Source organism: Anarhichas minor, unplaced genomic scaffold, assembly GCF_050575085.1.
Source record: "Anarhichas minor isolate MPS153535 unplaced genomic scaffold, ASM5057508v1 ptg000001l, whole genome shotgun sequence".
Classification (NCBI taxonomy): domain Eukaryota; kingdom Metazoa; phylum Chordata; class Actinopteri; order Perciformes; family Anarhichadidae; genus Anarhichas; species Anarhichas minor.
The window spans coordinates 2,325,719-2,352,486 of NW_027466447.1; the positions used below are offsets into that span (position 1 = coordinate 2,325,719).

General features: G+C 41.2%; 3 protein-coding genes and 1 long non-coding RNA gene across 6 annotated transcripts in view; 2 read left to right on the plus strand and 2 right to left on the minus strand.

Annotated features, from left to right (window-relative positions):
* Positions 1 to 202: 202 nt before the first annotated feature.
* On the minus strand, positions 203 to 11,155 carry sh3glb1a (SH3-domain GRB2-like endophilin B1a). The gene is made up of 9 exons (XM_076088385.1): positions 10,201 to 11,155; positions 9,588 to 9,729; positions 8,898 to 9,026; positions 8,158 to 8,291; positions 7,329 to 7,421; positions 3,461 to 3,550; positions 3,007 to 3,107; positions 2,223 to 2,457; positions 203 to 1,591 (listed from the first exon to the last, which is right to left on the minus strand). The coding sequence occupies exons 1-9, from the start codon at positions 10,261 to 10,263 to the stop codon at positions 1,484 to 1,486; spliced, it is 1,095 nt and encodes a 364-aa protein (XP_075944500.1). The 5' UTR covers positions 10,264 to 11,155; the 3' UTR covers positions 203 to 1,483.
* A 980-nt stretch (positions 11,156 to 12,135) lies between these two features.
* Positions 12,136 to 17,633, minus strand: LOC142946863 (crystallin J1A-like). Of its 2 annotated transcripts, none has more exons than XM_076088507.1 (10): positions 17,553 to 17,633; positions 16,901 to 16,970; positions 15,925 to 16,104; positions 15,350 to 15,448; positions 14,688 to 14,780; positions 14,440 to 14,596; positions 14,208 to 14,323; positions 13,816 to 13,893; positions 13,343 to 13,482; positions 12,136 to 12,551 (listed from the first exon to the last, which is right to left on the minus strand). In XM_076088507.1, exons 2-10 carry the CDS (start codon positions 16,965 to 16,967, stop codon positions 12,447 to 12,449), a joined length of 1,035 nt encoding a protein of 344 aa, XP_075944622.1. In that variant the 5' UTR covers positions 16,968 to 16,970; positions 17,553 to 17,633; the 3' UTR covers positions 12,136 to 12,446. The 2 variants fall into 2 exon arrangements, with proteins under 2 accessions (XP_075944622.1, XP_075944700.1); XM_076088585.1 differs by having other exon boundaries at positions 16,901 to 16,967; positions 17,553 to 17,616.
* LOC142947019 (uncharacterized) lies at positions 15,481 to 22,350 on the plus strand. Its single transcript, XR_012953159.1, has 2 exons — positions 15,481 to 15,798; positions 21,830 to 22,350. It is a non-coding gene; the product is annotated as an uncharacterized LOC142947019 (long non-coding RNA).
* A 2,858-nt stretch (positions 22,351 to 25,208) lies between these two features.
* The window catches only part of vav3a (vav 3 guanine nucleotide exchange factor a), an 83,555-nt gene continuing 81,995 nt past the window's right edge, over positions 25,209 to 26,768 (plus strand). The window contains exon 1 of one of the 2 annotated variants that reach the window (XM_076088798.1): positions 25,209 to 25,664. In XM_076088798.1, the coding sequence (XP_075944913.1) occupies positions 25,458 to 25,664 (207 nt within the window). In that variant the 5' untranslated portion in view covers positions 25,209 to 25,457. The remainder of the gene's footprint in view (positions 25,665 to 26,768) is intronic. The other variant, XM_076088724.1, reaches the window with a different exon arrangement.

Below are 26,768 nucleotides of genomic sequence, written 5' to 3' on the forward strand. Positions count from 1 at the left end.
GTAACGTGTCTCAATCTCACATGATTCTGCCAAATTACATTTCTTCAGTTGTATTTAACAGCACAACCAGTTGCTTGCTCTGCCCTCTAGTGGTTCCACTAGGAATCAACAATCAAGACGACAGTAAATGCCACATTTTGTTCCCTCACTACTGAAAGTGTGCATGGACATAAATAAAACGAAAACTCAAAACAGACCAGTGTTATTTTCTTATTTTAACTCGTCATATTTTATATTTATTTTACAATTGTATGCAATCTTATCAGTTACACAAAAACAAAAAGCAGCCATGGAATAATATACTTTCATCTCCCAGAATGCAACAAGGCTTTTTTTTTTTTCTTTTTCAATGTGAAGTTGAAATGCAGGTTTAAGGGAAACTGATGTTAGTAAGGTAAAAAAGAAAGTGTAAATGTTTTTACTTTAAGGCTTTTTCTTCATGTCGACAATGAACATGTCACTTACTGTGTATTTATGTACAATACACAAGTCAATAATTTAATCAAAGACAACAGCTGTCTTCAGATAAATGAACTTCCAACAGAAACGTGGAAATGCTGGTTTCCAATTGTCAATAACTTAAATAGAAGTATTGGGGTTCAATACATGCAGAGGAGACTGAATAGACCGTCTCAATACGGCTGGTGTAGCTGCAAACAAGGCAAATGGTTTCAGAGAGGCCGATTCACTGCGATAGGCACTTAACGATGTCTGGCATGTGAGTTTGGTAACCGCGCGGTTATCAGCAGGTAACACCGTCTCTTATTCCGCCTCGCTCTTCAATCAAATGTACTGGAACAATGTGTTTAAACTCGCTGTCCAGCATAGCTCCATGTGAATAAAGCTGAGGAACAATACTTACGATAATGTTTAAAAAATAATAATAATTCATTCTTTGGATAACCATAACAGCTACTGCACCGTAAGATTATCAATTATAGAATAAGGCTTAATAATCAGCATCACTCTCCAGTTCAAACTGAAGTGCATTTTTGTATTTAAAAAAAAAAAAAAAAGTGTCTGCTGTATCGCTACTTGAGAAAACTTGCAGTGAGGGAAGAGAAATACAACCCTCACATTAAAAGCATTTATGTCACCATCTGAGCTATATATATATATATATATATATATATCGTAAACAAAACTTTTTTTTTTTTTTTAATTCTTTCTTTTTAAAGGTACAGTTTGGGAGATGTTCTGGCACATATTTGCAGATTGCATGGCGTCAAGCACAAAGGCATGGAAGCATGTTATAGAAATAGCATACAAACACATCAGGGACTGGGGGTCCGGTTCCTTTCCCTTCTCTCAAATGTATTCACTCCAGCGTGTCTGCTAAAACTGAGACTCCTTTTCATAGAAATATAACTCATTCTAAAATGGCCAAATGGAAAGGAAAGTGAAGCCCGTCCCTGGAACACAATATAAATATGAGATCACAGCTGGTTACAGAGGGCCGGTGGTGGGGTGGGGTGGGGGGGTCTCAGTTAAGCAACTCCAGGTAAGTGATCGGCACTTTGCCCATCTGGTTGCCACGCTCGCCCATCAGCCAGTCTGAATCCATGCCAGGGACGCTGCTGACGACGATCACCTGCAAAGACAGGGGAGGGGGTACATTCTCCATTTCTATTACAAACATTACACTGGACCATTTGTCAAGGCACATTACTGACATAGCAGAAGCTCTCACGTCAGTACAATTCGTTGCACTCATCCACTTTACTTACAATTTTCCATTCGTCAAAGACACCAAATGTATGAACTGCTTGGTTACCAATCCCTGTTATTATCAAAAGTCAGTTCGGCAAGGGCAGACTGGAAAATGTGCCTGAATGTGAGTATTAGGGTGAATGAGGTAATGCTGGTTCATTGTTAGTCAACCGCTGGCTCGTCATGGACCGTTCGGTGCTTTTCCAGGAAAAGGGAGTGGCTGATGTTCCGCTACTGTACAGGAACTGCTCCACTGCAGTTTGGTTTCAGACTCCCAGACTTCCCAATTTTGTTAGTTTAATATAAAAAAAAAAAAAAAGGTTGATTCTAATATTAAAATGAAACTGGAAAATAATCTACAATAAAAGACAAAAAATGGAAACAAGTAAGAGTTGATGAATATGGAAACGTGCAAAAAAAAACAGCTTCTTAAAATGTGTGTTTCACTCCTTGTTGACAGTTTCTCTCCGCGGTGATGAGAGAGAATGGAGCAATGATTATCTCAGACTCACCTCATCAGCCAGCAGGGAAAGCTCGCTGCTGCTGGCAGCATCGTAGTCGTAGAGCACTCGGGCTTTGCGGCTGCCGTTGGAGCTACGCAGCTCATTGAATCCGCCCGACGCCGTGGAGCTGCTGCGGCCCGCGGACACACTGGGCAGGGAGGCCGACACCGGGATGGTGGGCACCGAGTTGCTGGCCCCGCCCGACACCGACGATTGGTTGTTGTTGGAGAATGTGGAGGGGAAACTGGCGGGAGGAAGGGGGTGATGAACACTGGCAACTGCAGACTGCTGTGCCACCCTGCAGCAGAGCTGGGTGATTACATGTTCTGCACTGATGCAGTAGATTATTTACCAGTCACATCTTTAGGCTCTCTCTCCCCCTGTATGAATTAGATAAAGCTGACTTCTCGGTGACCTCATCCCTGATTAAGTATTAGTCACTTTCAACAGAAAAGAGAAAAGTTAATGTAACTCTACTTGAACTACTTAATCACAAAAAGGATGAGAAGATCATTCAACATCAATACTTTTGTTTACAGAAAGAGTTTCTAAAAGTAAGACAATAAAATAATAACTTGCTGCTCCCTGCATTAACACTATATTAATACTATTCATTTTGAAATGAGCACTGCAGGTCCTGTTTGGAAAGCACTGAGATGAGTAATGATCCTTGTATCTCAGAACAAAAGCTGTCTTCTATGTGACATTACAGAACAAATGCCCTCTAATGTAGTGTGATGCCAGTGAGCTTAGTTGAATGAAGAATGGATAAACGGTCACAGTGGTGTTTCACCTGCCCAGCTGCTTTTGGAGATCCACCATGTACTGGTAACACTGTGCGTAGTACGTAGACTGGGCCTCCACAAAGTCATTCAAGCAGCGTAGGTGATGTGCCTGGTAATGCACAAGGAGAGACGAATACTGAAGAGAAGAATACTGAAACGTTCACTAGTTTGTATCAAACTTTTTTTAACTCACATGGTATAAAAAGGAGAGTTCAATAGATTTCTTAGCTTAATTATTCTTGTATTTAAAGTTAGATATGCATCATTCTAGAACAAACATTTTGTCATCTTTTAAATGGCAGCTCTACCCACTTCACGCACCAAAATCGGTATTCATGGCAAAAACCAGCAGCACGACAACAACATCCCTAAATGCTATTGGTTTAATGACTGAGTGATGATTAAAGCCTGACGCCTGAGAGAGGAGAGGAGGGTGTGGGTGTGCCGGGCTGGGCTACGTACGTGGGTGCTGCTGACGCCTTCTAGCAGCAGCCGGGTGATCTCTGCCTGCCGGTCAAACTCACTCTGGGTCATCCTCAACTCCTGCTCTGCCTGAGAACCAAGAACCAAAAGTAGACATTTAGAGAGCAACATCACCGTTCCACCGGTGATTGGAGAAATGATGATGATGATCCAAGGGAGCAAAAATCAAGTCCACTGTTCTTATCATTTATGGCTGTAACCACAATGCTTTACAGAGCGAAGAACAGACATATGGCTTAAAAGTAAGAGTGAATGAACATGCATCAGACTAACAAATTGGTTTGCTGATATTCTCTTTTTGAAAGGCTATATTATCTGTATTTGAGTGAAGTTTATGTCCCGTGGTATCTAATATGGAAATAATCACAATCATTTAAGCTGAATATCAACATTTACCACCTGTTAGTCCATAAAAATGCATTAAACAAAATGAACAGTCAACCACAAGAGAAGATAAAGCCAGAGTCTGTATATGTGCATATGACAGGATATGGCTTCAGCAGGTCAAGACCAGAGAGGACAGAGGCCCATCAAGGACAGACGGGGAAAAGGACAACTAAACATGATGTTTCTGTCCTCGTATTGAGCCAAAGGATTCCATGACAGTCTTGTGGAACAATGGTTTGTCGAGACTCTCTAAAGTCCAATAAACATACGGTCTGGAGCTGAGACTGACGGGGACAATGGCCGTACTGTCCTGAACATCCTGAACCCTCTACAGAGAGAACATGGACAGCGTTTGGTTCTTGTGGGACTCGTCTACAAGGATCCAAGGTTCTCCATGAGATACGACGGTACGTGTCATGGAGGAGATACAGAAAGCTACGGGCAGCAGCTGTTCACACTGCTACCAGGGGGTTTGGTGTGTGTGTGTGCGCGTGTGTTCAATTCAAAGATAGCTCCAACATTCCACTCACCTCTGTCACTTCCTCTGCTCACATCTGCTGCTTTGCGTTGTGAAAACAGTGACACAGTAGTTAGAGCTACAGCTGCTGCACGGCCGCCGCCAACACACAACACATCCTCACACTCGGTGTGTGTTTGTGCGAGGGCGAGACGGCGGCGTACTTTCACAAAAAAACCACACTCTGTAGATGCTAAGAGGACGGTGACAATGTAGCACAGACATGTTTCTCATCCCTCGGCATTCACACAGCCAAACCACCTTGGTGTGATGGGTGTAACACCCGCCACACCAAGACTAATGGTGTGAATAAGCTGACACTGTTGATACAACACACCTTTGTTTCTATGGATTAAAGCCACTAGACAACCCTTCTGTTTGGAAAAGCTAGATGCTTAAAATGAGCATGTTGACAAGCCACAGGGATAACATGGCTCGGAATACGCCAAAGGAATCACAGTAATGGATGGAAGTTGGGCTCACTGGGTCTCATCTAGATAGTTTCAAAAGCCACTCATTTACTCTGCAGCCAAATAGCTTTGCTGGGATGTTGCCCAGCGCTGTAATGTCCATCCAGGAGTCTGGCATTACATCATATTGTCTCGTGATTCTTGTAGTTCTATAATATCAGCAGCTTAGTTGGGTATTTGCCTCGTCTCTATTCTCACTGGCGTTCTACTCTTGACGCACGAGGGGAAATGCTAGAGATATCATCTTCAGACATTGTTATCTGGAAGACGGTCTCGCAACAAAGTCAGACCCTTCAAGTGCCAGTGTGAATCAAATGAAGGTTTCTTTTTGCAACTAGACATGTAGATGAAAAGCTGCAGGTCAGCAGGACTCTTGATTTTTCACTAGAAAACGTCATGCATCATCTTTGTAGTGTTATATATCGTGAAATGCATCAAGATATATAACACTACGAATGCAGCAGTCGGTGAATACATCATATTAAAGCTTTATGGGACAATTAGCAAAGCTCAGCATCACTCTGTAACACCAATGTTTGCTCTTGTAAAACCATCAGCTGATCACATCATGTCATTTCTAACTTTCATTTAGTCCTGCATAATAACCTTCAGTATGTGAAGCTTTTGGAAAATATGGTGTGTCAAAGTCAGGAGGCTAATGTCATTTGAATGTGTGAACAGTAGTGCTGGGCAAGTTAACGCGTTAACGCATTCATTAATTAACGCCGACAATTATTTTATCGCGCGTTAACGCAGGTTTTTTAAAATGTATTATTAAGCGGACATTTTTAACACAAGAACCGGGCAGCGAGCGGTGAACAGCTGTGTTTGTGTGGTGTCACTTCCTGCTGCTGCTGCTGCTGCGCTGTGCCCCCCCCCCCCCCCCCCTGGGTGACACGCCCGGTCCGGAACCCCCCTTCACTCAGTCACCGTTGGTCCCTCCTGTCTCACACACATACGCGCGCGATCGTGTCGTTACAGGATCAAACGTGACAATATCAAAATACATATTGTCGTGTTTTTAAATGAACATATAAGCATGTGAGAACAAACTGCAACTCTTTATTAGCATAACTTCCACATGCAGATGACTGCCACGGTACAGACTACAGGTTCCATGCTTCACCTACATTCCCCTGAGTCCTAAGTCCGTCCAAGTACAGCTTCTTATCACCCTCTATGTACCAACGTACATTTATAACAAATACCACACATATTACGGTAATCAGCGTTGCATATGTGTATGGTTTGCAGTTTTCAAGGTGTATATTTCAAATTGCATCTCTTACACACATGAAAATAAAGTTGTGAACACCGGCTGAATATCTATTATCAGAATCATTATAACTGTATTATAACTGCTACTGTGTAAAGGGAATACTGCTGTTAAAAAGCACCTTATTTGTTTAAAGTGTTTGCAAACCAAATGTTATTGCATTTTTGTTCATATAGCAGTACTTTTAAAATAAAAGTGCGCAATACACTACTTTTTAATTCATTATTGAACTTTGTGCATAACAATGCGATTAATCGCAAAAAAATCATGTGATCAAAAATTGTAATCGTTGCCCAGCACTAATATATATATATGTAATCAACATCATTAGATCTTTTCTGCTGATTTGTATAATATTAACTTTACTATGTCAGCATCTTTGGCACAAACATTTCTGAATGTTCAATCTTATCTCATGCTACAAGCTGTGAACATTAATAAATTAGGCTGCAGCTTATTTAGAATTTGAAATAGGTTCACCAAGAGGTTGGAAAGACATCAGATTACAGTGAGTGAATTCAATACAGGATTCAGACTGAATAAAATGCAAAAACCCAAAACTTTGAGAGCCTAAAAAGACTTTGTTGACTCTATGCTGTTTGAAAAGTGATGCATTTTGCAGCGCATGCTGTTTGTTGCATCTCTGAAGCACAATGCTGTCTTTGAGGTCCCAAATACACGTAAGGTTTCACAATTCTTTAGTGATCTCCAAGTTACGTCAGTTTGCCCCTGCCTCTTATGAATATAGCGTTTTAAAACATTCTTTTTTTCTTTTAAGGACACTAGTGCCCGTGAACAATTGTGAGCAGCAAAGAAAAAGAGAAACCCAGATGTCAGAAGAAAAAAGGAGAGACCATAGCAAGAAAACAACTGTCCAGAAAAAGGGAAGTTTGAAGTTCCCAGAGCTTCTCATGTGACTGTGTTGAAGTCACAAGAGACACAATGATCAGCTTCATGTTGTGTAACTCGGTGTGGCAGTCATGACTTGTGCGACTTCAGACAGAGGGGCTGTAGGATATATACGCACAGACAGCTTTTCTTCCTCTCAAAGGAAATTGCCTAATGCTTTTAGAGAATATAGAATTCACTAACAGTGTTCATTAACCAGTATTAAAATGACCGAAAGGCATCCAGATGCATGGATGATGATGATGACGATGTGTGTGTGTGTGTGTGTGTGTGTGCGCGCACACTTACCGCAGCTCTAGCATCAGCCATCCTGGCTTTCTTTAGCCTGGTTTTAGCTGCATCCAAATCCAAACGTTTCACCTGCAGTAGCTTCTTCTCTTTCTGGACACAAAACAGAAATCTTAGGCCTGTGCACGTTTTGCAGATGACATGGCGTGCATCTGCTGTCGTCCCTTACTTTATGATAGAGGGTAGAATGAATTAATGTTGGGATTCCTAATAGAACCGCACGTTTAATGTGCAGGATTTTTGGAGGTCTTGATTAAAAGGTCTAATGGGGACAAGTAACATCATCGAACAGCTACACTGGGTCAAACACAGAAGGAAAAGCATCTGAATGTTCATTTCTTTAAGGATGCCACCGTCATTCACTAAAAGGCTATTGGATGCTGTCGCTCCTCTTCTATAGCAGCTTCACGATGGTCAGCTGCAGAAAAGCTTCGACTCTGAGCTACAGGAAGTGGTGTGTTTGCATTAACTAAAACTGAACGGCAGCTTCGTGGGGCTGATATTAATGATGATGTAATGACCTCAACCCCACATTGCTGAGTCCTCCTAAGTACAAGTCTTTCTAATGTTTTTTAATCAACTTCACTAAACAATTTGAAACCTTTGATAATGTATAGATAATTATCTTTTAGTCTAACTTCTTAACTGAACTGAGGATACAGGAGTTCAATATGATTTCTGATTATTAATGCTGCAAATTAGAAAGGGACCGTCATCAAGACACTCCTCCTCTACAGCCACTAGTGCTGAGAGTCAGTTCCATATAAAAGTTCAAAGTTCAGTGAAAAGCGAAAATGATTTAAGACCCGTAGCCAGCAGTCCAACTCACCAGGATGGTTTTGAAGTCTCCCTCTAAGAAGTTCCTGAAAGGTGTCAGGAAGTTGATGGCGGCACTTTGGATCAACTCCCGTTCGGCCCCGCCAATCTGCTTCTCCGTCTCACCACATTTTATCAGAGCATTTCCTGTAACGGTCAGCAGCACACAAACACACATTCACTCCCAACATAGCACTGGACGGCATAATGTGGCACCGCAGTCTAAAAGGCAAGGCCTGAACTCGTCCGTTTAAGACACAGAGGCCTGCGTCTGCCGTGACTGAGGAATGACACTGACCACCAAAGACTGTTGCAGGGGATTGAGGTGATGTTTAGCATCATAACAGAAGAAAGTTCTCCACAAACTGTCAAAAAGACTCAAAGTCTACACTTGACAGAATAATCTAAACCATTTTATGCAAAGTGATGTGCTTTACTGAATTTACCAGATTGTAAGTTTTACTGAAGATCATTCATCAAAAAAATCTCATTGTGTAAATATGTTACGTACCCTACAATATATCAGTATTGAGGTATTTGGTCAAAAATATCATGGTATTTAATTTTCTCTATATCGCCCAGCCCTATTTTCAATCATTTTATGCTCTATAAATTAGGAAATATTGTGGGGGAGGATTGTGTTTGTCAACCAACAACATGAATCATATAAAAAATAAAATGAAGTTGCTATTAGCCACAGCCAAAGTTGACCAGAATACAAGTCGCAGTATGTCGCTCAGTGTTATCGCTCACCGTAGGCAGTGCCAGGACCAAATTCACCACCCGACTCAATCATGGACTGACCCAGCAGGTCGTGGTTGTTCATTCGTGTAGGGGCTTTTTTCTCCAGTTTCTCGTACACAAACTCTTCTAGCCGGACATCTGCAGATTGCAAACAAGAAAACTTAATTAACAGAAGTCATAAGACCGCCAAATGTAGGCGGCTGCCTTGAGGACAGAGAGTCCAAACAGCCTGCTTTACATTTGTAAACTAAAAGAGAGGCTCTCATAATGACAAACCATGACAAGAAAATGTTAGCACATCACATGGATGAACGCTGACATCAGTCAGCATTTCTGTGGCATGTTGTTTGGATGTACATTAGGAAAAAAAGAAGAACAAATCCAGTTAAAAAAATATCACAGGACTGTAATCACCAGTTGGTCTGTCTGTGTTTGTTGTGCCACAGCGTCATGGTGTGAATGGAGGAGGATGCACAGCTGAGCTTACAGACTTCACAGACACCCTACCTACTGATGTATGTCAAACACCACCTCAGAGACATTAAGCATGGCTTTTATGTGACCCTTGCAAACATGGAAATCCAGGCATCTTCTGGTTCAACGAGCTCCGCTTGAGTGTAGCATGCTATCATTTATCAACACATATAAACTAGTTTATCAGTCCAGTCAAGTTCACCCCAGAGTCAACAGTGGTCTTACTTGGGTTGGGCTGCAGTAAGACTTCCGTCTGCTTCATAATCCTTTCTGTCCATAGCTTGGTGTTCTCAGCTCTGACCAACAGGTTCTCCAGATGAGCATCCAGCTCTGTCTTTTCAGCCTGGCCAAGTTTCTCTTCTGTAAACTGGAAAAAAGAAAATATCCGGTTACAGTGTCCACATAACCTTTCGCATGTGGGCGTCATGCGAGGCATGTTTGTAGGAAAGTGCCAACATGCGTTAGAAAGTTGGACGGAGTAACCAAAGAAATAAACGTTAACGGTATCTGCTTAGCTAACGCTAAATGTTGATGGCTCTATCTAACGTTAATGGTTTCTGCGGCCTGCTTTGATGGTTGTATTGGAATACGGTAGTGTTAGCTATAATAGAGACTGGGATGTCGCGGGTACTACTTAAACAACAGTCATGTAACTGCAGACAACTTTTAAGGATATAACATTGTCTCTCAGATGACAGCAGGCTACTTAGCAATACAATAACAGCCACAGGAGAGTTAAGCTAGCTGCTTAGCATGGGAGCTAACGCTACCTGACTGATTAGACGAGCAGCTAACGTTGGTTAGCAACAACTTCCACAAACTAGACGGTCAAACTTACTTGTACCGCACGGCTTAGGAAAGTACCGGCGTCTGCGGCTAACCGCTTTACATTAAAATCCATGGCACCGCGGGGGTAATAAGCACTTAAAATAACAGCTAGCTTGTCTCACAGTCAAACTGCCATCGCTATACGCTTTAGCAACTTTTTTTTGTCGGAGTTCCACCCAGCTGTTGGTCCTGACAAAGATAATGTACGGACAAGATACTTCACATCTACACCCGTATCTGACAGCTGAGAGAAAAGCTCGCGCTTGCGCATATCGTCACACGACAAAAAGGGAAAGGTGACAGCAGAAAATTATGTCAATACATTGAAACAACTCAAGATTTAGTCAGTAATACGTGTTGCTGTTGTTTTTGGTCGACTGCCCCGCAAATAGCCGCAATACCCTGGGCTTGTAAGAAACAACTTTTATCTGCGTAATATTTTCATGATACATGGGAGTGCTAACAGATTTTGTCCAGTTGATTGTCCCAGCATCTTTGACAATGGTTAAGAGGTCGACGCGCTCTGCTGTGCTTAGTTGTATGTTAATGAAAAGTCGCTGCCATTAGGCTAATCTTTTGTTGCATTCATGTCATGCGGAAATACAGGAATCGTGTTACGATTAAAGCGGAACAAGAAGTTGTGAAAATAAGAGGGAAAATCGAAATGTTCCACAATAACAGCATAATCAAGATGTGACCTTTGTGAACAGAGAGACAGTTCAAACTGAAGTTAATGCTATGGAAAAAGTGATCTAATTCATATTCACACGTTAGAAAATGAAAGGACATATAAAGGAGTAATTTCACTCTACACTTCTATGTGGAGGAGGAGGAGGAGGAGAAATGTGAAAGAGGGAGGCTCATTTGTCCCCATAAATTATGCATTTTCTTATCAGTTGCAGTTATGGCTAGACTCCAAACTTGGTGGTGTGCACTGCCAGTGAGGCAACAATGGAAGACAGGGAGAGATTATTTAGATCCCCCCCCCCCCCCCTTTAGAATATTCTCTATTTTATACCACCATAATGCAACTTCGGTACATGCAGGTCATTTGCAATGAGCATAATGTTCTTGCAACATAATATATTCTGCAACACTCGCCTCTTTCTTAGAAATTGTCCCGAGGAAGAGGACTTTGGCAGATTTTGGAAAAACAAAAACACTCTTCAGGTCTGGATGTAATTATGCCAGACAGAGCCTGCTACCTGCTGCGTGGGAGGATGTCAGGCAGAGAGAGAAATCAAATTACTTCCCCTCTGTAGGCTACCAACGCACCGTCAGCTACAGCCTTTCTAGTCAGCCAAACGATGTCTCGAAGGTTTCCTCATCCACACATGTGTTCCTCTGATGGGTTTGGGCTTCACAAATAATAATGCCGTGGGTTTTCCCCATCACACACATACGCTAGTTTCTTATTGCACTGCCAAGATGTCATGTAATACCAGTTTACATAAAAGGTATTGATTTACAATGTTAACCTGAAATGTTTCAGATTTGAACAAGCTGGGACTATTGCCTATTTATCATCAAGTATAAGCTGTAAAACAGCAAATGGTCTGCAACAGTAGCCCACACACTGCATTTTTTTTAAATAACCACACTATGTCAAAGATATTAAAGCTTTGGCTTTGCTTCATGCTTGGCTAACTTTCAGAATTGTTGGGGCGGGTGCTTTAAACACGTGAATATGGAAGTCAGCACTTTCAGGAAGGCCGAACAGCTCCTTTGAGGGAGGAATCGGTTGCTGTCTGGTTGTTCCATGTAGTAAATCTGTGTGTATCTGCTCTTTCACTTCACAATTACGGAAAGCACACAAGGGTAAGAGAGAACCAAAACCAGCTGAAACTTCAGCAAAATTACTTTCTCATTAACGTATGTTTCCTGGGATTAGGAAATCCCAACTGTCCACTTTGCAGCAATGAACTAATGGAACAATGCATGTATGTCGGTGATATTTAGGTTCTTTATTTGAGACATTTGTTATAATGCAGCTGCTGAGGATAAATGAATTCCAGGAACTCAACACAACATAAATACCTTGCACTGAACTTTCCCTTTCTTACATGACGCATCTTTGACAGAGCAAATGGTTTCGAGTTTCATTCAGCACAAGACTTTAGAATGCGACTGTCATGGATCGTTGTGTCAAAGTACATCTGCAACTTGAGAAAGTCTTCTAGCTTCAATTATGCACACTCCATAAATACTTTCTATGGGATAAAAAGAACGGCATTTAGGGCAAAAATCAAAGCTGAACTACAATTGTAGCTTTTTTTGGACCAAATCTTCGGATAGCTCCAGCAGCAGAGGATATCTCAGTGTCCTCTTCCTCCAAGACTCTGGGACTCCCTGGAGACCAGTCTGAAAAAACATCAAGACGACAGCTGAAAGGCAGCACAAAGCTTTCAGAAGATCTGAGCTCGCTCTCAAACTCATCACACAAGCTCCACATTTATAACGATAATATATTAAACACTTATATAACAAAATATAAGTAGCAACAAAAAATATCCATATAAGAAAAACAACAAATATAATAGTTCATATAAAAGGATTGCATTCAGGGTGATGAATATTGCACAATCCAACCCCCCTGTGCAATATTCATCACCTTGAATGCAATCCTTTTATAGAAAGTCTTGTTTGTTCTTAAATGGATAATTGTATTGTTTCTCATATTTTATTTCATTATTAATCTTTGTTTATGTCTTTCTCTAATGAAGCCTCCCAGCAGAAGTATTTCACAGATTGTACTTGTACAAGCGTAGTGACAATAAAGATCTGGAATCTTGAACAATTACAGACAACAACAATATGCTAAATTATAAATGTGAACCATGAAACACACATGGTTGATATCTTTGCCTGCTTTTAAATGATTATTTTTTGTTCATTGTTGTTCATTCATTGTTGATTGATTTTGTGACCAAGTTAAGTCTTGTACTCTTAGAGTAGCATTGTGCTGTCACACATTATTTGCATATATGTCTATTTAATTACAAAACAAAAATCAAAACACCTTTTCCTCAAATCACTCTTTAGAAATATAAACTATTATAGAAAAAGCACATTTCAGAACGCATTTCCTACTCAAAACAGTATCAGTGACTAATGACTATGTCATATGCCTGAGAGTCACACTCCTGCAGTACCTGTGCCCCAAAACAGGCTCCTATGAAGGAGGCTCTGCTGGCGGTGCATCCCCCGCAGCGCATGGTGTCTCTGACTGCTTCATCCAGCTGTTTCAGCTTCAGGACTCCATGAAGCGCTCCCTGGAACGCACCAGGCAAAGCTAGACGCAAACCCAGATTTAGCAGGTTAATGCAGTTACTTCACCGTGCATTATTTGATTTACTTTTGCAATCTCATTATAACTAGGCTTGTAAGTTGAGCAGACCTGGGCTGCACAACCTCACATGTACATTAAGCATCTCAACCTTTTAGCCCTGTAAAACCTGAGACACTCAACTCAGCAGGAAGGGGGAAATGAAAGGGAAGGAGGAGGGAGACCATTAGTCAGGAGATCAAAGGATGGAGGACCCTCCTAACGGATATGCTGACAGGGAGGGTACGCAAACCGTGCCAAGTCAACAGACCTGGATCCTGCTGCCACCGCCTGGCTTACCTCATGTGTTTGTGAACACAGCAGGTACGAGCTGTTGGGATGTCTTGACTAGGTTGTCCTTCACCTGGTGGATATGCGCTTCAGCAGAGATCCAAGAAGAGAGATAAACTGTATTGTTTAGTGTTCAAACATTGAGGCCCATTTTTGGCTGTGTCATAACACACATTATGTATCTTCTACATCTTTTCTGTAACATTATATATTGATTTTGAAAGACAAATGCTAAAAGACCATTTTGTGTTTCGTGCAGTTTTGAACATGCACTTTTCCCACGAGACCTTTTTGTACTCTTTTCGTCCAACTCTTGGCAGGAAAGTGAATAAGATTATCTTGTTGCTATAATCTCTTTATTGCTTTGAATCTCAAAAGGACCAAGACACATGTAGCCTTACCAACGACAGCCCGGTCCAGCTCCTGAGGGTTCTGTCTCTTCGGGTCGTTCAACTGAGCCAGAACTGCATCCAGGGCATTGGGATCTGGACCATTCAGAATGAAATGCTCCAAAAACCTTACGATGTTAGACAGACAAACAAAGGGTAAGCCTCCCTCCAATCATGTCAACATAATTCTGCAGCTTGTGTGCATGACCAAAAGTTTATCAGCTTCTTCAGAACCTTCTCTCACCTCGCTGCAGCCAGCGTCACAGCCACACACATGTCGTTGTTCTGGGTCACCCGCACGGCTCTCTCCACTTTCTCCAGCATCTCAGGACGGCCTGCGTACATGGCCACCACCGGAGCCAGCTTAGTGACCCCGTCCATCTGACAGTCCACATCACAGCCTCAAAAACAAATACACAAACAGAGATTAATGCCACCAAAAAACAAAATGCCAGGGGATGTCTTCACGCACTTCTGATCTGTGATCTTTACCAGTTTCTTCTTTGCCAGCATCCACATTTCTGATGAAAGCCTTCAGGCTGGCGTTTCTCCATGGGCCGTCTATGGGGAGGATGGCTTTGGGACCTAACAAATGCAGCAAACAGCTGGTTTATATAGGGAAATGAATGCATTTGACAGCTTCACCCTCATTAATAAGATAGAATCAGAGAGGCCTGGATAGGGGACAAAAGAAGAGAGAGAGGAAGAGAAACATTTCCTTGTCTGTCGATGCAGTTTATGTTTCTGTAGGTGGAGCCATTTTCTTTGTCTACTCCGTCGTGGTTATCACTGCCAATGATGGTGACACAGCTCGTCTTGTATTATTCAGAGACATAAAGCCGTCTACAGTTTACTGCACCCAAAAGTGCCCTACGTGCTGTGGTGATTTACAGCAGCACTGTAGTTATATGATATTCTGACCGTAAAAAAAGCAGCACCAATCCAAAGCTCTCAACACCAAGAACAGAGAAGTCTGACTGTATGGAATATCTTAGAGGGAATTCCCCATCAGCTGGTAGGAAAAACGCTGTGCACAGAGTTATCAGACAGTAACAGAGGCTCTCACATCCGTCTGGGCCAGTTAAGTTGATGATTGATACATATGGACATCACAATATCGACAGTTGCATGAGAGCAGAATGGGCACAGTATACCTCCTTTCTTCATGTAAGGATCATTGAGAGGCACGTCGTAGACGGTTCCTGGGCCAAAGAACTTGTAGATGCGCTTGTTCAAGTCTTCCACATTAACATCTGCCAACACATGACATACTGTATCTTTAAGAAAACAGTCATTTTAGTTCACTATTAAACACGCTGAGGTGACATCGTCATCAGCCCCAGGAAGTCAGATCACTCAGAGGAAAATAGTCGAGCACATAACCCCTGATTAAACCACACCATGTCCTTTTTAAACTTCAGCTTGGCTTAACGGTTCCCCATGCTTTCAGTCTTTCAGTCTCAGCTAAAATACTTGTCTCCTGGCTATCGTTTACAAAATGTTCACTTGTGTCAGGAAAGACAAAGAGTAAATCTTAAACGTCTGAGAAATCTTTCAAATCTTTGAAGAGTCGTCCGTCCTCCTTGAAACATTAGGATTTATGGTAAATATATTCTTAATTTTACCAACAGTAACCATGATGATTAACTTTGATGATTTATTGGCAATCGAACAATGCTAGTGTAACACGTTGGCACTGAGAAAGTCATGTTGCTGCCTGTTTTAGTACCTCCACACTGGCTTAGTGACTCAAGTAGGACGTATGCCTGGTCTCCATAGCAGGTCTGCTCGCCAGTCGTCCTGCGGTAGAAAGGATTTGCTGACTGAGGCCGGAACTCAGGACAGGGCTCCAGATCAGAGAGAACTTCTTTGAGCCTGTCTGGATCATAAATCCAATGCATAGGCTGGGCTGTATGGGTGGGGAACACACACAAACACAACACACACACACACACACACGAAAGAGAGAGAAAAATAGTAAAACATTCAATAGCATGTTTTTGACATGAAACAGTCTGACAGATACCATGGAAAGGGAAATAGATGTGTGTTGTTTGAACCTGATCGAGAATGACCTGTTCGACATTCACCAAACAGGAGCTTACATTTGGGATTACTCCCTTTATTGTGCATCATTATATGATGAGTTAAGAATTGCGTGGTCATAAAAAGGCAAGTTTATTCATAAAGCATTTCAGCAACAAGCCAATTCAAAGTGCTTTATAAGGCATCAAAGCTTGAAAAGAAACACAGCACAAAAGGACATGCAAATACAATTAAAACCAGTAAATTGTACCAATAAAAGATCATTTTGGCTAGTATAGGTTTAGCATTGCAGCTATTGCAGAAACTGTGCTTTCGTAACACTATGGGTGAAGTCAAACTGACTTACACAAGTTAAGGAAACGCCCGTTTTTTTATCAGCATGTACAGATGTTGCTTATGCTGTGTGACACCTAAGAAAACAACGAAACAGTGTTTGAAACAGAACACTTTTAAAGATGTATGAAAGATAAGTGTGATGTATAAACTCTAGAATTAAACATGTATATAATATGAAACAGTAGAAGCCGTAACATGCCGTATGAGTAGAACTTAATGAGATGAGATGTTAAGTGTAGGAAGCAGATTTGGTTTGTACTATGCAAAGCCCTGTTGCTCTAATTAACTCAGTCCCAACACCAGTATCACACAGTTTATCTTACCTGCTGCATCTGCTGCTGCTGCCCCAATAATGGCCCCAATGGCTCTGTCTGCCAAAGTCAAGGCCATCTGCTTTTATTTCAGACACGAGTACAGAATACACAGGAAATAATGTGAGGGTTTACTCGTTTGTTAGAACATAGATCGCCTGACATGAATGTCTGTCATTTTAATTTAATGAAATAGAAATACAGCGCACTGTTGTTGTTGGAAATGGTCTAATGCAAGTTACCAAGATCATTTTGCACATTGAGTTTTATTTCAGTTTTATGAATGCAACATTCCGTATATCCAGATGTAGAAGTCATTTTGTCTTTTTTGTTAATTCTTTTTTTTGTGAATCAAACTTGGTTTCATGTAGTTTTCTACCTTATATTTAGGTAGACAACAGAAGTTACCTTGTAAACGTATGCAACACAGCATTTGACTACATACCATTTTGTAAAAAGGTTGGAGGATTATTCTTATGCATCCAAGAATTTAACCTTAGACAGAACACACTTTGTATTTTGGTTCAGTTTTTTTATAATATGCTTAGAATATGAATGTGTATGTTTTTATTGAATACAGAAGTCCTTGGAACAATGAGGTGCATCATAATGAAGTGCTAGAGGACCTTTAATGTCAATAACGGGATAACTTGTTTATCCTTACCTTTGAGCCTCGTCTTCACCTTTTAGCAAACCACTTGAAGTGTTGGAAAATGTTGTCAGTTTTCTGACAAGGGGAGGGTTCCATCAGCCCAGTGATAAGCACGCACCAATGGTAACCCGAGAAAAACTGTTTTGTATCGTACAGGAGGGTGGCCAAAGAGGTGGTAAGATAGAGGTTACAACACAGGACTACAGTTATGTATGTAAGGTTAGGTAAAAAAAAATAAAAAAGCAGGTTTTGTATCATATATGTGGATTGCTCTTGAATCCAGTCAAGAGATACCTTGAAACATTTTACTTTTAACATTCAGAAGGCAGCATCTTGTTTGAAAGTCATCAGGAGATGAATAACATGTATTGTGCTTCAGGCTGGTATTTCTATAATGTTGGAGGTTTTAACTCTATTTTTGGGAACCTGCAGTATTTATGCAACAGTGTCTCATTAGGGGAATTGGCATAATCGTTACTTGCATACAATATATTTATAATCTTTATTCATGACAGCCAAGCTATGCTGTGAAGCGCTGTGAGGTTGTGCTTATAGGCCCAGCAGTGCTTTGAGCTAAATGCTAAAGTCAGTATGCTAGCATGCAATTACAATGTTAACGTGTTGATGTTCAGTGAGTAATGTTTCCCAAGTTCTTGCTGTAGCATGTTAGCATGCTATAATCTGCTAATAAGCATCAAACACAAAGCTGATGAGAATGTTTTGCAGATATTTTTGAAATATCTGACCTGACAATGGCGCTCAATGAAAAGCGAGTGAAGGTCAGGGCCATAAATGCAGTGGCGGGCTGTGCATTTTATACCTGGGCCTTCTGAGCTGTCCTACTGAGCTACAGTTATTTGTTTCTATTGGTGCAATAATACACAAATTCGTATTAAACCGTTTGGTACGAGGCTTACGAACTGAACAATACGTTTGAATAATACTAGTGCATTTGGAAAATGCAGAAGCTTTTAAATTGTGGGAAATATAATGTTTTCGGTGGACTGTGCTCACGTAACAGACAACGGGATGTGTGACCTTTTGAACCCCGGAACAATAACAAAAAACCGAAATAACCCCGTGATGACGGGATGCTTCGTCATTAACGGACAAGTCAGAATCAATGTAATTAACACAATGACAAGAACCAGTCACATAAAACGAAACACCGGCCGGAATCTGATTGGATAAAAGCTCTCCTTAAAACAAGCTGTGCTGGAAGCAGAGCAACAGAGGAAGACGAGCTGTGCAATGGGAACAAAAATTATAATACATGTAGTGTATTTGTGAAAAATTATAAAATAGCTATAACTTTGTGATTCTGTTTCGGCCAGCAGAGAAGGCTTAGCTGGCCCTGACGGCCCACTACTGCATAAATGTCAACCTCTTGGTGGGGCTTGTGGAAAGGTAAGGCGATCACAAGGGTAAATTCGGTTCATCCTCTGGGAACCATGCCTAGTACCACATTTTGTGCCAATACATCAAGTAGATGTGAATGTATTGCACTCAATTAAAGAAAACTTTGACCTACTGGAGGACCACCATAGTAATTAAGATCCACACTCTGGGGACCGTGTATGTCTGTACAAAATGTCATGCCGATTAATCTGATAATTCAGTCCGGATCAAAAATAAAAAGTGAAAGTTAGTAAAAAAAATAAAGATAAAAGGAAGAGAACATATAACTTGCAAGTATATTGATCAAACTCAGCTTGTGTTGCATCTTGATACAACTGACTGTCCCAAATGCTTTTGGAGATGCAGAACTGTCTCCATGCTTCTTCAGACAACTTCTGCTTTGCAGGGTTTTTGAGGCCCTCTACAGACATAACACTGGGGGTCACCCCCCCTCACCCACTGAGCTTGGGGCTCCAGCCGTATGGACTGTTTCTGAGCCTGACCTCGTGACTAAACTCTGACTGTTTTAATAAAACCATTAATGTCTTTTTTAAATCCCTCAACTCATTTATCAGTTAATTTGCACTTGACGAACTCTACTGCGACACCGGAGGGCAATTTACTATGTGTTGAAATAGCTTTCAAAGACTCTCTTTGTCATTTTAATTTGTCATGCTCTCTCTGTATATCTTCCACTCCATTACGTCCATCCTGATGGATCCCCAGCTGATCCCACTGTTCCAGGACTGGCCAGGCGTCACTTATCCCTGGCCTCTCATGGGTATCCCAGGCCATTGATTACTCTCCTGTCCTCCTAAACCAGCAAAATAGAGTGCTATGGGTAGGGTCAGGTAATCAATAGCAGTTAGACAACAATGAACAAAAGCTGATAAGGGGGTATTTAGTGATACCTCTGTGTATGGTTGTGAATGTAATTCTGGAAGAAATCTGAAGGTATTTATGCTACTTTATGTTTAAACTTGCCATGTGTACCAAAATCCTTCTCAAGACATACTTATTAAAATTGTGCATCATTTAGGATAAAAAAGGAAAGAGGAGTATGAAGGTCCTTTGATGAACATTACACACATTACATTCAAATGTATGTAAATACATTAAGTCTCAGTTACAGCAGAGAGATTAATTTTCATAGGACAAGTCCGCTGGAAATGGATTTGCATTCTCTGGCAGGGAGATAACGTGCCCTTCACAGAGGGTATAAAAGAGCTGCACAAATAGATCAGCCACTATCATCAGATCAAGTGACCAGCAGGGTGAAGCTCTATAAATGAAAGCCTGGCAGAATTTGCAAGAAGATATTGATGGAGTGCGTGCAATGTGGCAGTGCCCGCATGTTCGGGGAGCTGCCAGCTATGATCATCTGACGGTGGGGAATGGAGGGGATGCCACTCTGTTTTTTGATGCCAAAACTTGCAAAGCAACAATAAAGAAGGCATGTGTGTGTGTTGACCTGGAAACAATGCTGTTGTGTAGCTTGTGGCATGCTCTGTAACACTTTTATGTACCCCTTTATATTTTGTTTTTTTGGGGGGGGGGGGGGGGGGGGGGGGACTCTTTCAGGCTCCAGTTTGCGGAAAATACAGCAATTATGACTGTAACCAGAAAAATAAATTTGTCAAATTACGCGTCTACTAGCAATGCTAGTGGCTCTGTTAGGCAGAGTGAAGCTTTGTGCTAAATGCTAACACCAGTGTGTTAACATGCTCGCAATGACAATGCTAACATGCTGATGCTAAGCAGGTAGCCTATACGATTTAGCATGTTGCCATAGCATTAGTTAATTAGCACTAAATACAAAGTACAGCTGAGGCTGTTGGGAATGTCATTAGTTTTGGAGGATATTTGGTTATAAAACAAAGTATTGGAAACATTTAAACTTGAAAAGTCAGGTTATCATGAGGACTCATCCTCTTGCAACTATGTATGCATGTATAAAATGTCATAGCAATCCAGCCCGATCTCGTTCCCAGGTTGTCAAATACATATTGTCTGTATATTACACTGGACTTCAAGGATGGATGGGTCAAACAAACAGGACATTCACCTTGGAGACCACAGTTTGTGTCCCATAAGGAACCAAAAGTCAATGCTATTTTAACTCATTTCAAGTAAGTCACATAAAATAACTCTAACCCAAACCACGATCTTTTACTACATCTAACCAAAAAGTTTTGTTGCCTAAATCTGAGTGATGCCAATGGAGTCCTGACCAAGCGCAATTTTGTGACTAAATGGGAATGGATACGTGGTGGGCAATCCATCCCATTAACCAATCTCGGAAATCGAGATTTTGTTCCTGTTCAAAATGTTTAGCCATGCTAGCTTGAGGGGTCTTGGGATGACACGGAGCTGATGGCTGTAGACTCTCCCTTCAATCTAATTGATATACTTGCTTTTGTGTGATATCTTTTACTTTTTGATATCCTACATTCAATACCCTCTTATCGTTTGCCATCTTCTTGTTTTTGCTTTTCTTCAGTGAATGTTTTTTTTATCTCTTATTTGATGTGTTGTGTTCTGATGGTGAGAGAAAAAAAGCCCTGGCAGTCAGATCAAATCTGCCATATGTGCCCAGACATAATCATGCTGTTTCTTGGAAGCTCACATGGATAGTCATTACTTTCTAGTTCTGGTCATATTCCAGGTGAAATAACCCAGAAATAGGCCAGTCATTCATCTGTGCATTGATAGAAAATTTAAAGCAATAACAACATGTTTTGATGGGAATGCCAAGGTGCCACGAAACATCATAAACTGTCGGGATTATTGGGGACGGGCAATGTTAAAAAGAACTGGGAGCATTGCAATTTCCCAAATGTATGATTGTGTTACACTTTTGTGTTTGTGTGCCTCGTCTCATCCCTGCACAGCAGAGGAATGCTGATAATTGTCTTGCTGCATGGCTGTCCTTCTCGGCTGCGGAGAGTGAAGCTGAAACAGGAGAAGGGTGCCGAGAGGTATGCCAGCATCCGGCTGCTAGCCACCTCTCTTGTCATCTGTGCTATGCCAGCCATGGCATCGACTTCGCAAGCCAGCGGAAGACAAAGCTGGACGCTGAGCCACACAAACTCCCTCCACTCCTGATCAGTCTTGATTTGAATACATTGTGGACAAACAAAAGAGTGGGAGACCTGACATCTCTGACATTCATCCAAATCATCTGCACAAGTATGAAGAGAAGAAGGGGAGATGACGTCGTTACAGAAGGGTTTACAACTGCAAAATGCTGGAAACTAATCTTCACAGCATTGTTTGCACAGGCCTCTGTATGTAAATGTACCCGGTATGATTCATCGGCATACATTCTTCTTCTACTGCGTAGGGTCCTTCCTCTGCAAATCTTAGGGTCTCTGTGAATCTCGTTTCTATCTGTAAAAGGAAATGAATCTTGTCGGTGTGTAGTTCTCTTCTTATCTTCCATCATTTCTGCACATACCATAAGAGCAGCCTCATGTAGGGCTGTTAATGTGATTACCAGCACACCCTGCGCTATATAGAGGATTGCGTTTTCACATGTTGGATTTCTCATCCGTGTCTTTTGTTATGTAATTCATACGTTTTTGTAATACATTTAGAATGCTATATTTATCACGTCCCTCTGTTGTGTCGCTCTGATGCTTAAATCCCCTTTTGCACATCCTGATTCAGATGTTTATCTATTTAATCCCGTTTACTACAGTATTTATGTAGCCTATTACTTTTTGTTGTAATAGTCCAACAGGGATCGGTAACAACTTGTGTCAATCTGAATTGTATTGCAGGTGCACTCTCACTTTGCAGCTCGTCTAGATCAGTTGGGGCTCAACAGCAACTTGACAGTGACAGAGGAGAGCGTTGTACTATTTCATATTCGCTGAGCCACTCTGTATGTCTGGGCACAAACTATAAGGCCACATAATACACTGGCATTTGGTGAAGATGGCGCAAAGACAGCCTGTGCATACTGTAATGATCCAACATCCTTTCCATTCTCATTGCTGCGCAATTCAAAACATTTAATTTGATGCTCATAAATCGAGCAGCCAGCATACAGCATTATCACATGGAGGCAATATAAGATAAACCCAGCTTCAGTTAGACCATATATTGGCTCAGTCATGCCAATCATGCGTGCCTCTTAGCGAGATGATTAGCGGGGTTATGCATTTGGCAAGAATGTTATGTTAGAAATGTTAATGCTTTGTTAAAGTATGTCTTAACACGTATTTGCCTCTTTCTGTGAGAGTTCCTATAGTCATTAACAAAAAAGATTCTCAAACCATATTATTTAGGTATATAATCCAGTAATATTGTTACAGTGAAACATATCGTGATGTATGGCCTCTTCTTTAGATGTTTGTGTTGGACACAAATCTAAATGTCACACCTACAAATGTGTGTAAAAACAGAAGTAGTTCTGTTTACTTTCCCCACAACAGAGGAAACAATGGCAGGGGCGGTGATCATAAACTGAAAAAGGCTTATTTAGATGGAGGAGAAACACCTAATTGGTCTTTAATTGTAAAAAGGAATAATATAAATTGGTAGGAGACAATCTGTGGTAGGCTGATGAAGATGGGGGAGGAATAACATACATATATGTCACTCTGTACTGCAATAATAGTCAGTAAATGCTATTAAAAACAACTTTCCCTCCTAAACCGATGTAGCTGTACACATCCTTTTTTGTTATTGTGTCAAAATAAGGAAGCACAATGGTCTCAAAATTCCATTCCATTGAGTGTGAACACCACAAACCCAAATGCTAACTAAATAAAGATGCAAATCAGAAGACAGGTCTCTTATCGTAAGTCTGGTAAAGGAGCAGAATTACAGCTAACATACAGTACAAAGATTACGTTTAAACATAACACCAGCTGTGACGGTTCACGGTTTACCGTGTGGGTTTAGGAGTGGATAAGAGACTCAGGCGCAGACTAAAACACAGGACACAATGTGAGGTGAAAAACAAGGCTCTTTACTGGGCACTTAAACAAAAACAGAAACCAAAATCTACTCCAACCCGGGAGCAAAGAAAATCCAGACTGAAAATAAAAAGCAAAGTCACAAAAAAGGGCTTGGACACAAAAAGGCAGTCACAAACCGTGGACCGCAGAGGGTCAACACGATATATGACCACCGGCGAGCAAAGAGTCCACGGGGAGGAAAAAGTCAAATGATAATCCGGCAACTGGAACAGGGCAAGCAGGAGAGTATAAGTAGGTGAGGGTTGATGAGTGGATTGCCGGCAGGTGAGTAGAGATGACTGGGGTTTGCAAAGGGAAAAGCCAGGGGCAGGTGATTTGGCACAGGTGGAGAGAATAAGCATGATCAGGAGACACACACAGACAAACACACACCACACTCACACATAGCAAAACCCAACCGTGACACCAGCACTGTTAAACACTACTCTACCAAAACCTCCAAAGTTCAAAAAAATCAGTACAGTTTCCTCCCAAACACTATGACTTTCTTTGATTATTATTATTAGAGATTCATGCAAATGAAAGGTTCAAAGTTCTGGTAAAAAAGACCTGCGATACATCACTGAACAAACATGCAACCATTCATTAATATATGAATGTACAAAGCATAAATATAAAATATATACCAACAAAAGATGTCACATTACCTGTAATTTATTGATACAGCATTAATTATAAATGCTGAAATAGAGAACATATCTCAGAAACTATTTGTAAAATTATGCAGTGCATAGCCTTTCACTTAATGCAATACGAAGACTGTTATTGAACTATTGACTACTTTCAACTTACCTCATTATGACTAATGTCAAATGAAGACTTTCAATGGTTTCATGAGTCATAAATCATGACTACATCATCGTAAATGTCAAACTTTTTTGGAAACCATAACAGTAAAGTGGGTCTGTATCTCAGAGTGATGCACTCATTTGGTTTGTTTAATCATTAATTGACAGCATAGCTCTATTATTCTACTCAATGTGCAGCTGGGATATTTGCATTCAGCAGGAACTTGGACATGCTGCTTGATAATAGGCTGTTAATAATTAGCATGTTCGTTGATATCATTTGAGAAATGCATGTTTTTCCCCCCCTTCAGTCTATGTTTTGTTCTATACTAACAAGTAGGAATATATTTCACTGTAATTTCAGATAGTAGGCTACACAACGAGTCTCTGGGTGGCAAGCGGAAGAAGTGAAGAACTGGGTGAGGGGGAGGGAGGAGAGACATTTAGACACATTCAGAGAGAGAGAGAGAAAGAGAGAGAGTGAGTGTGTGTGTGTGTGTGTGAGTGAGAGAGCGAGAGAGGGTGAGAGAGGAAGAGTGTAGGCAGAGCTCCATCCACAGCCTCAGTACACCGGACTGTCATCCTCCACTAGACCTCCGCGTGGTCCCCTTCTGTTTTCATCGGGTTTTACAGTTGGCGGATGTAGCATGGAGACGATTTAAGACGCACTACCGAGCCGTCAGCAGTTTCACTTGCTTAAAAGAACAGATTCTCTTGACGCTCGTCCGGCTGAAGTCAGAATAATGATGGAGTATTGGAGGCAATGCGCGCTGTGGTTAATAAACTGCAAGGTGCTTCCAGCTAACCACCGGGTTACATGGGAGTCTGCACAGGTATTTGACTTGGCCCAAACCCTCCGGGATGGAGTCCTCCTCTGCCATCTGCTCAACAACCTGAGGCCCCAGTCCATCAACCTAAAGGAAATCAACCTCCGACCGCAAATGTCACAGGTAAGGAACGAAAGGCAAACCTGATATCTGCTTCTCGCTCCGTCCCCAAAGTACAACTGAGAGAGCGCAACCAGACATCATAAACAATGATGCTCGTTTAAAGTTTCCTTGCATGTCGGCAAAAACAGCATACCTGCTAGAACACTAATGCAGCTGATTCCAAATGAAAATATATATATATCAAATTCGGCATAGCATAATCCACAAGTTAGCACTTGGTTTTAAGAACATTTGAACTTTTAAACATTTTGTTTAGCGCTCGTTTACGCCCCCAGTGTATATTTTGGTCGCGGAAAAACGGTAAGAAGAAGAAGAATTAGAAGTCAACAAATGATATCAATTAAAATTATATTCACTCTAGTCCGTGATAGCCTATGGAATATGTGCAGAAGAAAAAAGGCAATCCATGCCTCTGTGAGGGGCTCTTAATTGTTGCTTTATGACACAATAATACAATAAGCAAGGAAACACTAAATTGACAATGAATTTAACGGAATTTGAAAGCATTGGGTGAAATTTACAAGTCACTGTGAAATAAAGTTCGGTTTATGTCATTTTCGCTCATTACTTTACTGCACCCCTTTGTTAAGGTTACTTATAGTAATTTATAGTATAGGCTAACAGTTACACATAACAGTTCAGTGACGCTTCATGTATGCAGAGCTTAATCTGCCCTCAGAGACTAGAGGTTAAGTGGTGACATTTTGTTTTCTTTTAAATCTATTTAAAATTTAGTTTTTAATCTATATGTAGCAAGAGCTGTGGCCACGTGGCTCCTGTTTGTCAGATGCCATCTGTTTCAAATACAGGACAGCCGGAGCTATGAGCAGATTAATATTCGCCTTCATAACAGTGAATCTGGTTGTCTGGCTCGGTGTCAACACACAGTGAGGTAGACGCTCACTTACTGAGGCTGCAGACCTGCTCTATAAAAATTAGACTGTACCAGTAACACACACAGACAGACTACAGTATTGTATGTAATTGATGCCCCAATGCTCTCATCTGATGCAAAGCAGGTGATTGAGGTTTGAATATCAGTACTATTGATGTTAGGCTTGTTTCCTGGAAAAAAGCACCATAAACTCAATGTCACAGTGGGAT

Bases quoted from the DNA above. Each gene is read 5' to 3' on its own strand.
- sh3glb1a (XM_076088385.1), bottom strand. From the start codon at position 10,263: ATGGATTTTAATGTAAAGCGGTTAGCCGCAGACGCCGGTACTTTCCTA. The intron at 9,730-10,200 runs GTAAGTTTGACC...TCTTTTTTCCAG, and splicing joins TCCTAAGCCGTGCGGTACAA to TTTACAGAAGAGAAACTTGG. The intron at 2,458-3,006 runs GTGAAACACCAC...TCCTCCCGCCAG, and splicing joins CTCCAAAAGCAGCTGGGCAG to TTTCCCCTCCACATTCTCCA.